Raw genomic sequence first — 16,562 nt, forward strand, 5'->3', positions numbered from 1 at the left:
CTTGAATTCATTAGTGTTGAACGCGAGTCTGTCAATTGATTTCTGGAGTGGAAGTTGGGATGCTGTCTCATGTGTGTTTTTACAGTAAAGTTCTATATGTGCATTTTAATAGTGTCGAGTTTGATTGTATTAACAGGGAGCCAATGGGGAATGAAATGTCTTGACCAATACCCATTATCTAAGAAAAGCCCAAGATCTGTTTGACTGGTACAAACTGTTTGACAATTAATGTTACGTATTTGAAGTTTCCTATGAAACCTGCAGTACATTATCTATAATCAACAATGAACAAAAATATAGCAGGTGCCAATGCACATTCAATATTGGCAATGGCACTCCAGCCACTGCATTCAAATTGTAACAGAGAACTGACCATTTCATGCTGTAGGTATTGTTATGGCCTCAAAATCTGATTTATTGTCTATTACATTTTCTGTTTCTTTAATCAGGCAACATAAAAGCTAGTCGACGTTCATCTTACCTTCTTGCCATAACAACAGAGAGGTCCAAGTCCTGTGATGAAGGGTTGAATACATATCGGGATGAGGGAAAAGTGTACTCGTAAGTTTTTTTTTATGGACAGGTTCTCTCATTCGAATGTATGGTAAAAAGCCGTAGTGTTTCTTCATAAGGAATTCATGATTACAATAATTACATTAAAAGCATGTCACACACTCAGGTCAAAGACCACAAGACCAATATTTTGTGACATGGGAGGATCTGAACTATTTAGAAAATACAAGTAACAAGCACGGCATGAAAATACATTGGATAAATTAGTTATATTACAAATCTGGGGCTGGTTTAGCACAGTGGGCTAAACAGCTGGCTTGTAATGCCAGCAGCGCAGGTTCAATTCCCGTTCCGGCCTCTTCGAACAGGCGCCGGAATTTGGTGACTAGGGGCTTTTCACAGTAACTTCATTGAAGCCTACTTGTGGCAATCAGCAATTATTATTATTATGATGATGTTAATGTTAAGAGTCAATGTCTTCTCCTTGATTCTTAAGCGGGTCAAGGATCCCCTGCAGTGTGAGTCATACAGGCCGATCTCACTTTTGAATGTGGACACCAAGCTGTTGGCAAAGATCTTAGCCGTGAGGATAGAGGACTGTGTGCCGCAGGTTATCCACGAGGATCAAACAGGGTTTGTGAAGGGGAGGCAGCTGAACACCAACATAAGGAGGCTCTTGAACGTTATAATGATGCCGGCGGTAGAAGGGGAGGCGGAGATTGTGGTGGCGCTGGATGCGGAGAAGGCCTTTGATAGGGTTGAGTGGGGGTACTTGTGGGAGGTGTTGGAAAGGTTTGGGGAGGGGTTTGTTAGTTGGGTGAGGCTGTTGTATGAGGCCCCGATGGCGAGCGTGGCCACGAATAGGAGGAGGTCGGAGTATTTTCGGCTATTTCGAGGGACGAGGCAGGGCCTTGTCCCCCCTGCCCCTTCAATTGAACCCCTGGCTATGGTGCTGAGGGAGCCGGGGAATTGGAGGGGGCTCGTCCGGGGTGGGGAGGAGCACCGAGTGTCGCTCTATGCGGATGACCTATTGTATGTGGCGGGCCCGGTGAGGGGAATGCTGGAGGTGATTGGGATTCTCCGGGAATTTGGGGATTTCTCAGGATACCAGCTCAACTTGGGGAAGAGCGAGCTGTTTGTGGTACACCCAGGGGATCAGGAGGGGGGGAATTGGCAGGCTCCCACTGAAAAGGGCGGAGAGGAGCTTCAGGTACTTGGGGGTTCAAGTGGCCAGGAGTTGGGGGGCCTTGCATAAGCTTAACCTCACAAGGTTGGTGGAGCAAATGGAGGAGGAGTTTAAGAGGTGGGACACGTTGCCGCTGTCTCTGGCGGGTAGGGTACAGTCAGTCAAAATGACGGTGCTCCCGAGGTTTCTGTTCCTGTTCCAGTGCCTCCCCATCCTTATCCCGAAGGCCTTTTTCAGGCGGGTTAACAAGAGCATTACGGGGTTTGCGTGGGCACATGGGACCCCGAAGGTGAGAAGGGTGTTCTTGGAGCGGGGCAGGGATAGGGGGGGGCTGGCGCTACCCAACCTCTGTGGGTACAATTGGGCTGCCAATGCAGCAATGGTGCGTAAATGGGTGATGGAGGGGGAGGGGGCAGCATGGAAGAGGATGGAGATGGCGTCCTGTGTGGGCACGAGCCTAGAGGCGCTGGTAACGGCGCCGCTGCCGCTCCCTCCAACGAGGTATACCACGAGCCCGGTGGTGGCGGCTACCCTCAAAATGTGGGGGCAATGGGGACGGAACAGGGGGGAGGTGGGGGCCCCGATACGGGGCAACCACCAGTTTGTACCGGAGAGAATTGATGGCGGGTTCCTGAGTTGGCACAGGGCAGGTATTAGGAGGTTGAGGGACCTGTTTGTAGACGGGAAGTTTGCGAGCCTGGGTGCACTGGAGGGGAAGTTCGGGCTCCCCCCGGGGAGCGCCTTTAGGTACATGCAGGTAAGGGTGTCAGGCGGCAGGTGGCGGAGTTTCCTCTGCTGCCGCCGCGTGGGATCGAGGACAGGGTGCTCTCGGGGGTGTGGGTTGGTATGGGGAGGATCTCGGCAGCGTACCAGGTGATGCAGGAGACGGATGAACAAAGAACAAAGAAAATTACACCACCGGAACAGGCCTTTCGGCCCTCCCAGCCTGCGCCGATCCAGATCCTTTATCTAAACCTGTCTCCAATTTTCCAAGGTCTACTTCCCTCTGTTCCCGCCCGTTCATATACCTGTCTAGATGCCTCTTAAATGATCTATCGTGCCCGCCTCTACCACCTCCGCTGGTAAAGCGTTCCAGGCACCCACCACCCTCTGCGTAAAAAAACTTTCCACGCACATCTCCCTTAAACTTTCCCCCTCTCACCTTGAAATCGTGACCCCTTGTAACTGACACCCCCACTCTTGGGAAAAGCTTGTTGCTATCCACCCTGTCCATACCTCTCATAATTTTGTAGACCTCAATCAGGTCCCCCCTCAACCTCCGTCTTTCCAACGAAAACAATCCTAATCTACTCAACCTTTCTTCATAGCTAGCACCCTCCATACCAGGCAACATCCTGGTGAACCTCCTCTGCACCCTCTCCAAAGCATCCACATCCTTCTGGTAATGTGGCAACCAGAACTGCACGCAGTATTTCAAATGTGGCCTAACCAAAGTCCTATACAACTGTAACATGAGGCCTCGGTCGAGGAGCTAAAGGGTAAATGGGAGGAGGAGCTGGATGAGGAGATAGAGGGGGGGACATGGGCAGACGCCCTGGGGAGGGTGAACTCCTCTTCTTGTGCAAGGCTTGGCCTCATACAGTTTAAGGTGCTGCATAGGGCTCACATGACTGGGACAAGGATGAGTCGGTTCTTCGGGAGTGAGGACAGGTGTATCAGGTGCTCAGGGAGCCCAGCAAATCATGCCCATATGTTCTGGGCATGCCCAGCGCTGGGGGAATTTTGGAAGGGAGTAGCAAGGACGGTGTTGAGGGTGGTAGGATCCAGGGTCAGTCCAGGCTGGGGGCTCGCAATTTTTGGGGTTGCAGTGGAGCGGGGAGTGCAGGAGGCGAAAGAGGCCGGTGTTCTGGCCTTTGCGTTCCTAGTAGCCCGGCGGAGGATTCTTCTTCAGTGGAAGGATGCGAGGCCCCCAAGCGTGGCGGCCTGGGTCAACGATATGGCAGGGTTTCTTAAATTAGAGAAGGTGAAATTTGCCCTAAGGGGATCAGTGCAGGGGTTTTTCAGGAGGTGGCAGCCATTTCTGGATTTTCTGGCAGAACGATAGGAAAAGGCCAGTAGCAGCAGCAGCAGCAGCCCGGTGGGGGTTTTTTTCGTTGTTTTGGACCGGAGGGACGGGCATAGTTGTTCTATGCTAATGGCGGGTGTCGATTTATTTCTTTCTCTATGTATACATGGGGGGTTTTGTCGAAGGGGCGGGCGCGTGTTTTGTGCGAATGGCGGGGGTTAATTTACCTCTTCCTTTGTGTATTGGGGGGGGGGTACTGTGTTTTTTTTTTGTTCTCTGTAAAAAATGTTGTTACTTTTTGTTGTTGATATTTTATGAAAATTTTGAATATAAATTATTTCTTTTAAAAAGTCAATGTCTAATTGGGAAAAAAGGTGCCTGGACTATTATTACGATCCTAGACCAGACCCCAACAATGACTAGGATACTGGACCGAAACCCCAATATTTAATTTTGTAAGCCTTGTTGGAAAGAATATTTCGCTCCAGGAGTGATTGCAGGAAGAAATAGGGATTTGCTATTTTAAAACAAAACTTTTATTATAAACACAATCTTAAACTTTTTAACATCACACCCAAAATAGCTTACAATTACCCCTTAAATACAGTAAACACTGCTCACATTAAAGAAAGAAACCTGAATCTGGAAGTTTAACATAGCCTCTAACTGTATTTTTAATTTGGTAGAGCTGTCTGCTTCTTGGTGATGTCTCAGTTTCTGGATACAACTGAAGTAGTACTGCACTGGTACACAATATCCTTTTAACCCCTTTCTTTGTACGCTATCTCCATATTAGCAGAATCATTGTACGGTGCATTAAAAAAAATAATTGCAGTCGGAATCTTGTGGTGGCACAGTGGTTAGCACTGCTGTCTCACAGCACCAGGGACCCGGGTTTGATTATGACCTCAGGCGACAGTCTGTGTGGAGTTTTCACATTCTCTTTCCCCCCCCATTTATGCATGGTTTCCTCTGGGTGCTCCGGTTTACTCCCACAGTCCAAAGATGTGCATGTTAGATGGATTAGCCATTAGCCATGTTAAATTGCCACTTAGGGTGGGATGGCAGGAGTAGGGTGGGGAATCCGGCCTAAGTAGGGTGGTCTTTCGAAGGGTCGGTGCAGACTCGATGGGCAGAATTGCATCCTTCTACTCTGTAGGGATTCTATGATCTGCAGCTGAAAGCATGTTTTAAAGGCCAAGACCCATTTAATGTGGCAGAGTCAATTAAAATTAAAATAAGAACAAAATACCAGATGTGCACGTCAGGCTGTACTGCACCTGAAAAGAAACACGGCGTTTTTTGTGGGACTGATCATCTGAATTATCTGTCTTGATTTTCATTGGTGTTATTAATCTCACTAAAAGATGAGATAATGCACCACCTTTCACACTAGTTATCACTAAGAAATCCTGTGTGTGAACACACCTTGTACATTGTTATGGACTCAACATTTGTGATGAATATAATGCATACCTTTTTACAACAGGAAACAAAATGTAAGTGTGACCTAATAATAGTTATAATTCCTAACCATATTCCATGATAATTGGATGAGGATATGCCATGGAAGTTAATATATTCTGATCCTAGTTATGTTCTTGTTCATTTTTATTAGGAAATTGCCAAAACGGGTTCCTAGTCTGAAGCTCCTGAGGAACTTTTTCATGGATGGGGTAAGAGTTGATTTTACAAATGAAAGTGAAGGAAAATGAGTGATTTACAGTATTGGTTACCAGTGGAATCATCATTAATAATACTTTATACTACAAAGTACAGAAGGTGTAGATGAACCTCATTAACCTGTTTCTTAAATTGCCACCATAACACCAACTAAGAAACACCCATACAGAATCAAAAAATTGCAGATTCTGGAAGCCTGAAATAAAGATAGAAAATATTGGAAGTAGTCAGCAGGCCTGGTAGCATCTGTGAAGAGAGAAAAAAAGTTAACATTTCCGATTATGACCTTTTGTCATCCATGTTTCACAGAAACGTATTAGTAGGAAAAACAGCCTTTATTTAATTCCGAAGAAACAAATGAATAATGCTGATTTACCATACATGCAAAAAGTTCTTTACAGCATCATCACTGGTTCAAAAGATCACGCCCTGCACTCCTGACCTGGCCAACTACATTTTGGGGATAGCCATCAACTAGCCCTCTACAATTTTCATGGAATCTTGCCAGCTTTTTAAAGAGTAATGGGTTGCGGCGCCTCATGGGTTCCCTGAATCATAGTCTGCATGAGGGTATCTTTTTGAAAGGCAAATTTAGGATCCTCCTTTTGCCCCATTCAAAGATTGCTTCCCCTAAACATCCCCTATACCCTTCATAATCAAGTGTTTTAGTACTTTCATGTGGGTTTGGGCTGTCAGCCAAGAATACATAATAAGGCTTGGCTGAGAGCCCTGAAAACTTTGGCTTGTTGAAATGGCTGAACGCCAGAAAAAACTTTGCTTGATTGACAGATCTGGCTCTCTAATCTATGTTGTCAGTTTCACAATGTTTATTTACACAAGAGAAAGTGGTTTCAGGTGCTTGCAGTTTCTGCTGTTAACACTTTAATAGTTCTGGATAATTGCCATTTTTATTGGCTGTAGTAAAATAGAGTTTTTCTGACAAAAGTGGAAGTATAAATGAGTGACTGTTCAAGTTTTTTGCACATCCTACTATCGCTTTAATTTCTGCTAAATGATATGGAATGGGTGAATGGGCACGGAAATACCATAGTTTGGCACGGGGCCATAAGAGGTAGGGGGCATGAAGTGACATGAATAGGTGCAGAAAGAAGACTTACAAAACCAGGTTAAAGTCCAATAGGTTTGTTTCAAATTACTAGCTTTTGGAGCACAGCTCCTTCCTCAGCTGATTCAGGATTCACCTGAGGAAGGAGCTGCACTCCGAAAGCTAATGATTCGAAACAAACCTGTTGGACTTTAACCTGGTCTTGTAAGACTTCTTACAGTGCTCACCCAAGTTCAACGCTGGTATCTCCATGTCATGACATGAATGGAGCATGAGGGCTGGAGGGCCTTTTTGTGTTTACTTGAACTCGGACAAAATCCCACATCAGTGATGTGGGCTTTTTAAATGGACCATCTCCGCACCCAACAGCCCCTGTGGCTACCTCTGTGCATTTTTCCAGGTTGGCTGGCCTGACCGCAGTGTTTACTACCTCCGCCATAATGAAAATCCTGTCCTTATGGGCACTTTTTCTCCTAAGGTGGGTGGACTGCTCCAAGAATTTTTGCAACTCCTGCTACCTGCCTCCAGGATGAAAATCCAGCCCTAAAGATTCATGGGTCATGTTCTTTATGTTAGGATAAGTGAATGATTTCTGTTAGGACAAAAAACTGAATTTGGAATTGTACAACTGATCAATAAGCATCAATATTTTTTTTTATAAATATTTTTATTCAGTTTTCATATTTTATATTGAACAAATTACAAATTGTTAGGAGAGAGAAAAAAAAACAAACACGCAAAAATTAACATACATATTTACAGGTAAGCATCTTCGTAGTAGTAACTGCGCCACCCCCCCCCCCCCCCCCCCCCCCCCCCCCCTCTCAACATGTTTATTTAGTTTGGTTTTGGGCCTCAGCTAGCCATCGAACCCCCGTAACGAACCTGTAGCCCCCCCCCCTCCCGCTACCTTCCCCCGACTATTCTTCCTCTTGTACATTGGCCACAAATAGGTCCCGGAACAGTTGCATGAATGGCTCCCACGTTCTGTGGAAGCCGTCGTCCGACCCTCGGATGGCAAATTTGATTTTCTCCATTTGGAGAGATTCCGAGAGGTCGGACAGCCAGTCAGCAGCTCTGGGCGGTGCTGCTGACCGCCAGCCAAACAGGATTCTACGGCGGGCGATCAGGGAGGCAAAGGCAAGGGCGTCCGCCCTCCTCCCCAGGAATAGATCTGGCTGTTCTGAAACCCCGAAGACCGCCACTATCGGGCATGGCTCCACCCTCACTCCCACCACTTTGGACATAACCTCGAAGAAGGCTGTCCAGTACTCCACGAGTCTGGGGCAAGACCAGAACATGTGGGCGTGGTTGGCCGGGCCTCTTTGGCACCGTTCACATCTGTCTTCCACCTCCGGGAAGAACCTACTCATACGGGTTCTTGTTAAGTGGGCTCTATGTACCACTTTTAGTTGCGTCAGGCTGAGCCTTGCGCACGTGGAGGTGGAGTTGACCCTATGTAGTGCTTCGCTCCAGAGTCCCCACCCTATCTCCATCCCCAGGTCGTCCTCCCATTTCCTCCTTGTTGCGTCCAGTACGGTGTCGTCCCTATCTACCAGTCGGTCATACATGTCACTACAGTTCCCTTTCTCTAGGATACTTGCGTCCAGTAGGTCTTCCAGTAGTGTCTGTCGTGGCGGTTGTGGGTACGTCCTTGTCTCCTTTCGTAGGAAGTTCTTGAGCTGCAGGTACCGTAGCTCGTTCCCCCCCAGCTAGCTGAAATTTCTCTGTCAGTTCGTCCAGTGTTGCGATCCTGTCGTCCGTGTATAGGTCCCTGACTGTCAGTGTCCCCCCGTCCTGCCTCCACCTTTTGAAGGTGGCGTCGGTCAGTGCTGGTTTGAACCTATGGTTGTTGCAGATGGGAGCCCTGTTCGACATTTTGGTCAGGCCAAGTTGCTGCCGCAGTTGGTTCCAGGATTGGAGGGTGGCTGTCACCACTGGGCTGCTGGAGTGTTTTTTGGGTGGGGATGGGAGTGCTGCCGTGGCGAGGGCCTGGAGGGAGGTTCCCATGCAGGAGGCCTCCTCCGCACGCACCCACTCAGCTTCTGGCTCCTGGATCCATCCCCTTACTCGCTCGGCTGTTGCTGCCCAGTGGTAGAATTGTAGATTCGGGAGGGCTAACCCTCCCCTGGTTTTTGTTTTTTGTAAGACCTTCTTTGGGATCCTAGCATTTTTACCCCCCCCATACGAACGCCATGATGAGTTTGTCCAGCGCTTTGAAAAAGGCCTTGGGGATGTAGATCGGAATGGATCTAAACAGGAAGAGGAACCTGGGCAGTACGTTCATTTTGATCGTCTGAACTCTCCCCGCGAGGGAGAGCGGGAGTGTGTTCCATCTTTGCAGGTCCTTTTTAACTTCCTCCATCAGGCTGGTGAGGTTCCATTTGTGGATCCCTTTCCAGTCATGGGCTATTTGGATCCCCAGGTAGCGGAATTTATGTCGGGCTTGTTTGAACGGCAGCCCCTTTAGTGCTGCCCCCCCCCCCCCCCCCCCCCCTTGCGGGTGTAATGGGAAGATCTCACTTTTGCTCATGTTGAGTTTGTAGCCCGAGAAGGCTCCAAACTCTTTCAGGAGCGCGATGATTCCGTCCATGCTGCTTTGTGGGTCCGAGATATAGAGGAGCAGATCATCCGCATAGAGTGAGACTCTGTGCTCTCTACCTCCCCTTCGGATCCCCCTCCAGTTTTTTGCTGCCCTGAGCGCGATTGCTAGCGGTTCAATTGCTAGTGCGAACAGCAGCGGGGACAGTGGGCATCCTTGTCTGGTGCCCCTGTGCAGCTGGAAGTATTGGGAGTTGGTATTGTTGGTCTGTACACTCGCCATGGGAGCGTTGTACAGGAGCTTTACCCAAGCGGTGAACCCTGTTCCAAGCCCGAACCGCTCCAGTACCTCTATGAGGTATTTCCACTCGACTCTGTCGAAGGCCTTTTCTGCGTCCAGGGAGACGATCACCTCTTGTGTTCTCTCCCCGGAGGGGGTCATTATCACGTTCAGCAGGCGCCTGATGTTCGCGGTCAGCTGTCTACCTTTGACAAAGCCCGTCTGGTCCTCTGTGACCACCTCAGGTACACAGTCTTCTAGCCTTTTGGCTAGGATTTTGGCCAGTATTTTGGCGTCTGCATTCAGCAGAGATATGGGTCTGTATGACGCACATTCCGTTGGGTCTTTGTCTTTCTTAGGTATCAGCGAGATTGAGGCCTGTGCTAACGTGGGTGGCAACGTGCCCCTAGCTAGTGAGTCTGTGAACATCTCCCGCAGGTGCGGGGCCAGCGCTGTCGCAAATTTTTTGTAGAAGTCCGCCGGGAATCCGTCCGGTCCCGGCGCCTTCCCCGCCTGCATGGAGCTAATGCTCTCCATGATCTCTCCCAGTGCTAGTGGTGCTTCCAGATCCCGTTTTCTGCCCTCTCCCACAACTGGTATGTTCAGTCCGTCAAGAAACCGGTTCATCCCAGCCTTCCCCGTTGGGGGCTCTGAGGTGTACAGCTCTTGGTAGAAGGCCTTGAAGGTTTTGTTAATCCTCTCTGGTTCTGTTTCCAACGTGCCTCTGGTATCTCTGATTTGCGCAATTTCTCTGCTGGCTGCCTGCTTTCTCAGCTGGTGGGCCAACAGGCGGCTGGCTTTGTCTCCGTGTTCGTATAGGGCCCCGCGTGCCTGGCGAAGTTGGTGTACTGCTTTCCTGGTGGAGAGCAGGTCAAAGTTCCTTTGTAATTCTTTTCTCTCCGCCAGGAGTTCTACAGTCGGGGCCTCGGAGTATTTATGGTCTACCTCCAGTATGGAGTCGACCAGCTTCTGCCTAGCCACCCTTTCCTCCCTATCTCTTTGCGCTTTGTAGGCTATGATTTCCCCTCTTAGTACGGCCTTAAGCGCTTCCCAGAACGTGGAGGGTGAGACCTCCCCGTTTTGGTTGATCTCAGTGTACTCCGCTATGGCCTGCGCTATCCTTTCGCTGAAGGCCTTGTCAGCTAGTAAGGCACCGTCCAACCTCCATTTGGGGCGCTGGGCCCTTCCCGTCTCTAGCCGCACATCCATGTAGTGTGGAGCGTGGTCTGATATCACAATTGCGGAGTATTCCACCTTGTCTATCTCTGGAAGCACCGTTTTCCCCACCACAAAGAAGTCAATTCTGGTGTACACGTTGTGTACTGGGGAGAAGAAAGAGAATTCTTTCTCCCCCGGGTGGGCGAATCTCCAGGGGTCTACTGCTCCCATCTGCTCCATATAGTGGCTGAGTTCCCTTGCCATGTTTGAGGTTCTCCCCGTTCTGGGGTTTGATCTGTCCGTCGTTGGGTCCTGTACACAGTTGAAGTCCCCCCCCATGATTAGTCGGTGCGTCGCTATGTCCGGGATTTCTGCCATGGTCTTTTGGATGAAGCTCGTGTCGTCCCAGTTGGGCGCGTACACGTTAACTAGAACTACCGGCGCCCCATCCAGGGCCCCGCTGACCATGACATACCGTCCCCCTGGGTCCGTAACCGTCTTTGGCGCCCTAAACATTGTCCTCTTGCCAATCAGGATCGCCACCCCCCTGGCCCTTGCCCCATAACAGGAATGATAGGTTTGTCCCACCCAGCCCTTTCTTACCCGCAGTTGGTCCTGCTCCCTCAAGTGCGTCTCTTGGAGGAAGACTATGTCGGCCCTCATGTTTCTAAGGTGGGTGAGGACTCTAGATCTCTTCACTGGGCCGTTAAGTCCCCTTACGTTCCAGGTGACTATTCTGGTGGGGGGCTTCTGCCCCCTTGCTCCTGTGGGGTTAACCATATTTGTCCGGTGGACGCGCCCCTGCCCTCTGGGGTTTCCCTTTGTTAGGGGGCCGTCCAGGATGTCCACTATCACTGCTCTCCCCATGCGGTCGGGTCCCTGCGCTCCGGGGTTCCCCCTTGTCCCGGGGACACCCGCCATGGCCGTCCACTGTGTGTCCGCCACGCGGGTAGTCCCCTGCACTCCGGGGGGCCCCTTCACCCACAGACCGTACTGGGTGGGTGCTTGCAGCAGTTCCCTGTTTCGAGCCCTTGTCTGTGGCACTTTGTGGCCCTATTCCCTTACTGGCCTCTTTTGTCCCTTCGTCCCTGCATTTCCCCTCCCTGGTCTCTCGCCCCCCGAGTGCCCCCCCCCCCCCCCCGCTCTATCCCTTTCGGGGATACCCCTGTATACCCCTCCATTGCCCCTCTCTCCCCCATTCCTATCCCCATTTGCTCTCCCACCTTTGATGGGTGATCCCCCCCCTCCCCTGCCTGGCGCCTTCCCCCCTGTTGGGGGTGCGCTGCGGCCCTGCTCTGTTGCGCGCCCCCTTCGCTAGCTTTCCTGCTAGCACGGTGGCTCCCCTCTCGGAGGTTGCTGTCCCGCTTCCCCTCTCCCCTCTCCAGTACTCCCGTTCCCTCGTGCCGGGGCCTGGCCTCCCACCTGGAGCGGGCCCTTGGGCATTGGGTTGTTTTTCGTTCTGGGTGTTCCTGCCAGGGGGGAGGGGGCTGGCTTTGCCTCGCCCCTCCCCACCCCCCCGTCGGCATGACGTATCTCCTTGCCATGGGCCCCTCGTCCCTACTTCCCATGGCGTTTTTCCAGCCCGTGCTCCTCGACGAATCTATTCGCCTCGGCAGGGGCTGTAAAGAAATATTCCTTGTGTTGGTATGTGACCCAGAGTTTTGCTGGGTACAGCATACCAAAACGTACTTTGTTCTTATAGAGAGCTGCTTTCGCTCTGTTGAACTCCGCCCGTCTCTTAGCTATGTCCGCTCCAAAATCCTCGTAGATTCGGATGGCGTGCCCGTCCCAATTGCAGGCTCTATTCTCCTTGGCCCAGCGCAGGATTGTCTCCCTATCCCGGTACCGGTGCAGTCTGGCTATAACTGCTCTCGGTTTTTCCCCTTCCTTGGGCTTCGGGCGCAGTGACCGATGAGCTCTGTCCATTTCCGGTGGGGTGGGAAAAGTTTCCCGCCCCACTAAGGAGCCCAGCATCGCAGCCACGAATGTTGTGGGATTTCTACCCTCTATCCCCTCTGGCAGGCCCACTATCTTAATATTTTGCCTTCTCGAGCTGATCTCCTGGTCGTCTACCCTGCCCTTCAGGCTCCCATGTGTTGCACTCAGTTTCACCATTCCCCTCTCCAGGGATATGCCCCGGTCGCTCGCGTCAGTCGCTGCCTTCTCCAGCTCTTTAATGGTTGCCCCCTGGGCTTCCAGTATCTTCCCTTGGGCATCCACTTTCTTCTCCAATCTGGTCAGAACCTGCTGCACCCCTGACATGGCCCTGGACACTGCTGCCTGTGCTGCGGCCTCTGCGTCTGCTTTTAACTCTGCCTTGATTGCCTGCAGCTGCTCCCTCACCACCTCGGCAAAGGCTTCCTTCCAATTCACGCCCCCCTCTAACCCCAGGGGAGAGGTTGCCCGCCCGTCCAGCTCTTCTGGATGCGGCGAAACATCCTTCCCGCCGCTTCGCGTGTTGACTCGTTCGCCCGAGCTGGCTTGCCCTTTGCCCCGTCTACTTCCGGTGCCCCCTTTCTCTTGGTTCCCTTCTGGCATTTTTTCTCCCCCTTCCCCCTCATCTTTTCTTCTCTCCTTGTTCTTCTTTTCCCCCTTTTCCGCACCCTATTTTTATTTTATTTATTATTATATATATATATATTTTTTTTTATTATTATTTTTTTTTTTTAAATTTATTTCCCCTACCCCTTTTCTCTTTACCAGTTTTCTTTTGGAGAACAGAAATACAAGTCTCTTTTTTCTTCTCTCTTTTGTCTTCTCTCCCCACTCAACCAGGAGAGAGAGAGAGAGAGTCCCTTTGTCTCTTTGTCCTTGCCACGTGGTGGTAATAAGCATCAATATAAGAATATAAGAACTAGGAACAGGAGTAGGCCATATTGCCCCTCGAGCCTGCTCCGCCGTTCAATGACATCATGGCTGATCTTTTGTGAACTCAGCTCCACTTTCTGGCCTGAACACCATAACCCTTAATCCCTTTATTCTTCAAAAAACTATTTATCTTAAAAACATTTAATGGGCAGCACGGTGGCCTAGTGGTTAGCACAACCGCCTCACGGCGCTGAGGTCCCAGGTTCGATCCCGGCTCTGGGTCACTGTCCGTGTGGAGTTTGCACATTCTCCCCGTGTCTGCGTGGGTTTTGCCCCCACAACCCAAAAATGTGCAGAATAGGTGGATTGGCCATGCTAAATTGCCCCTTAATTAGAAAAAATAATTGGCTAATCTAAAAAAAATTTTAAAAAGAAAAAAAAACATTTAATGAAGGAGCCTCAACTGCTTCACTGGGCAAGGAATTCCATAGATTCACAACCCTTTGGGTGAAGAAGTTCCTCCTAAATTCAGTCCTAAATCTACTTCCCTTTATTTTGAGGCTATGTCCCCTAGTTCTGCTTTCACCCACCGGTGGAAACAACCTGCCCGCATCTATCCTATCTATTCCCTTCATAATTTTATATGTTTGTATAAGATCCCCCTCATCCTTCTAAATTCCAACGAGTACAGTCCCAGTCTACTCAACCTCTCCTCGTAATCCAACCCCTTCAGCACTGGGATTAACCTAGTGAATCTCCTCTGCACACCCTCCAGCGCCAGTACGTCCTTTCTCAGGTAAGGAGACCAAAACTGAACACAATATTCCAGGTGTGGCCTCACTAACACCTTATACAATTGCAGCATAACCTCCCTCGTCTTAAACTCCATCCCTCTAGCAATGAAGGACAAAATTCCATTCGCTTTCTTAATCACCTGTTGCACCTGTAAACCAACTTTTTGCGACTCATGCACGAGCACACCCAGGTCTCTCTGCACAGCAGCATGTTTTAATATTTATCATTTAAATAATAATCCCTTTTGCTGTTATTCCTACTAAAATGGATAACCTCACATTTGTCAACATTGTATTCCATTTGCCAGACCCTAGCCCATTCACTTAACCTATCCAAATCCCTCTGCAGCCTTCCGGTATCCTCTGCACTTTTTGCTTTACCACTCACCTTAGTGTCATCTGCAAACTTGGACACATTGCTCTTAGTCCCCCAACTATGTAAATTGTGAACAATTGTGGGCCCAACACTGATCCCTGAGGGATAGTACTAGCTACTGATTGCCAACCAGAGAAACACCCATTAATCCCCACTCTTTGCTTTCTATTAATTAACCAACCCGCTATCCATGCTACTAATTTACCCTTAATGCCATGCATCTTTATCTTATGCAGCAACCTTCTGTGTGCCACCTTGTCAAAGGCTTTCTGGAAATCCAGATATACCACATCCATTGGCTCCCCGTTATCTACCGCTCTGGTAATGTCCTCAAAAAATTTCACAACATTTGGTAGGCACAACCTGCCCTTTATGAACCCATGCTGCGTCTGCCCAATGGGACAATTTCCATCCAGATGCCTCGCTATTTCTTCTTTGATGATAGATTCCAGCATCTTCCCTACTACCGAAGTTAAGCTCACTGGTCTATAATTTCCTGCTTTCTGCCTACCTCCTTTTTTAAACAGTGGTGACACGTTTGCTAATTTCCAATCCGCCGGGACCACCCAGAGTCTAGTGAATTTTGGTAAATTATCACTAGTGCTTTTGCAATTTCCCATGGCATCTCTTTTAGCACTCTGGGATGCATTCCATCAGGGCCAGGAGACTTGTCTACCTTTAGCCCCATTAGCTTTCCCATCACTACCTCCTTAGTGATAACAATCATCTCAAGGTCCTCACCTGTCATAGCCTCATTTCTATCAGTCACTGGCATGTTATTTGTGTCTTCCACTGTGAAGACCGACCCAAAAAACCTGTTCAGTTCCTCAGCCATTTCCTCATCTCCCATTATTAAATCTCCCTTCTCATCCTCTAAAGGAACAATATTTACCTTAGCCATTCTTTTTTGTTTATATATTTGTAGAAACTTTTACTATCTTTTTATATTCTGAGCAAGTTTACTCTCACAATCTACTCTTTTTTTTTTAATAGCTCTTTTCGTAGCTTTCTGTTGCCCCCTAAAGATTTCCCAATCCTCTAGACTCCCACTAATCTTTGCCACTTTTTATGCTTTTTCCTTCAATTTGATACTCTCCCTTATTTCCTTAGATATCTCTGGTCGATTTTCCCTCTTTCTACTGTCCTTTCTTTTCGTTACTATAAACCTTTGCTGAGCACTGTGAAAAATCGCTTGGAAGGTTCTCCACTGTTCCTCAACTGTTTCACCATAAAATTTCTTTGTTTATTGCCTGCCCCACCATAATGTTACTATTTGTGGCCTATAGACTACTCCTATCAATGACTTTTTTGCCTTACTATTCCTGATTTCCACCCAAATGGATTCAATCATATCCCCCCATAGCACCGATGTCATCCCTTACTATTGCCCGGATGTCATCCTTAAATAATAGAGCTTCACCACCTCCCTTACCATCCACTCTGTCCTTCCGAATAGTTTGATACCCTTGGATATTTAACTCCCAGTCGTGACCATCCTTTAACCATGTTTCATTGATGGCCACTAAATCATAGTCATTCACGATGATTTGCGCCATCAACTCATTTACCTTATTCCGAATAATACGAGCATTCAGGTAAAGTACACTTATGTTGGCTTTTATACCTCTGTTTTGAATCTTAACACCTCGATCAGTAACCTCTCCTAAGTTATATTTCCTCTTTACATTTCTCCTAATTTTCCTTGTCGTTGAACCCATATCTTCATGTAACAACGTGCAGCGTTGCTTACCATTTACGTTTTTACTTCCTCTTTTATTCCTTTTAGTATTACTGAGCTTCCCTCAGTCACTGTACCTTGTACTGTCGTCCTTTTTGATTTTTGACTGTGGCTCCTATGCCTTACACTTTCCCCCTTACTGCCTTTTGTTTCTGTCCTTGTTTTACTACCTTCCGACTTCCTCCATTGGTTCCCATCCCCCTGCCACATTAGTTTAAACCCTCCCCAACAGCTCTAGCAAACAACCCCCTAGGACATCGGTTCCAGCCCTGCCCAGGTGCAGACCGTCCGGTTTGTACTGGTCCCACCTCCCCCAGAACCGGTTCCAATGCCTCAGGAATTTGAATCCCTCCCTCTTGCACCATCTCTCGAGCCCCGCATTCATCCTATCTA

The 16,562-nt window shown here is 48.9% G+C and overlaps 1 protein-coding gene across 1 annotated transcript in view; it reads left to right on the forward strand.

The window, feature by feature from the left end:
* LOC119954499 (rho GTPase-activating protein 21-like) overlaps positions 1 to 16,562 on the forward strand; it is a 296,828-nt gene that overhangs the window by 176,053 nt on the left and 104,213 nt on the right. Inside the window, exons 10-11 of the mRNA XM_038779786.1 lie at positions 450 to 561; positions 5,344 to 5,401. Coding sequence (XP_038635714.1) covers positions 450 to 561; positions 5,344 to 5,401 — 170 coding nt within the window. The remainder of the gene's footprint in view (positions 1 to 449; positions 562 to 5,343; positions 5,402 to 16,562) is intronic.

This window comes from Scyliorhinus canicula, chromosome 19 (assembly GCF_902713615.1).
Source record: "Scyliorhinus canicula chromosome 19, sScyCan1.1, whole genome shotgun sequence".
NCBI classification, from domain to species: Eukaryota; Metazoa; Chordata; class Chondrichthyes; order Carcharhiniformes; family Scyliorhinidae; genus Scyliorhinus; species Scyliorhinus canicula.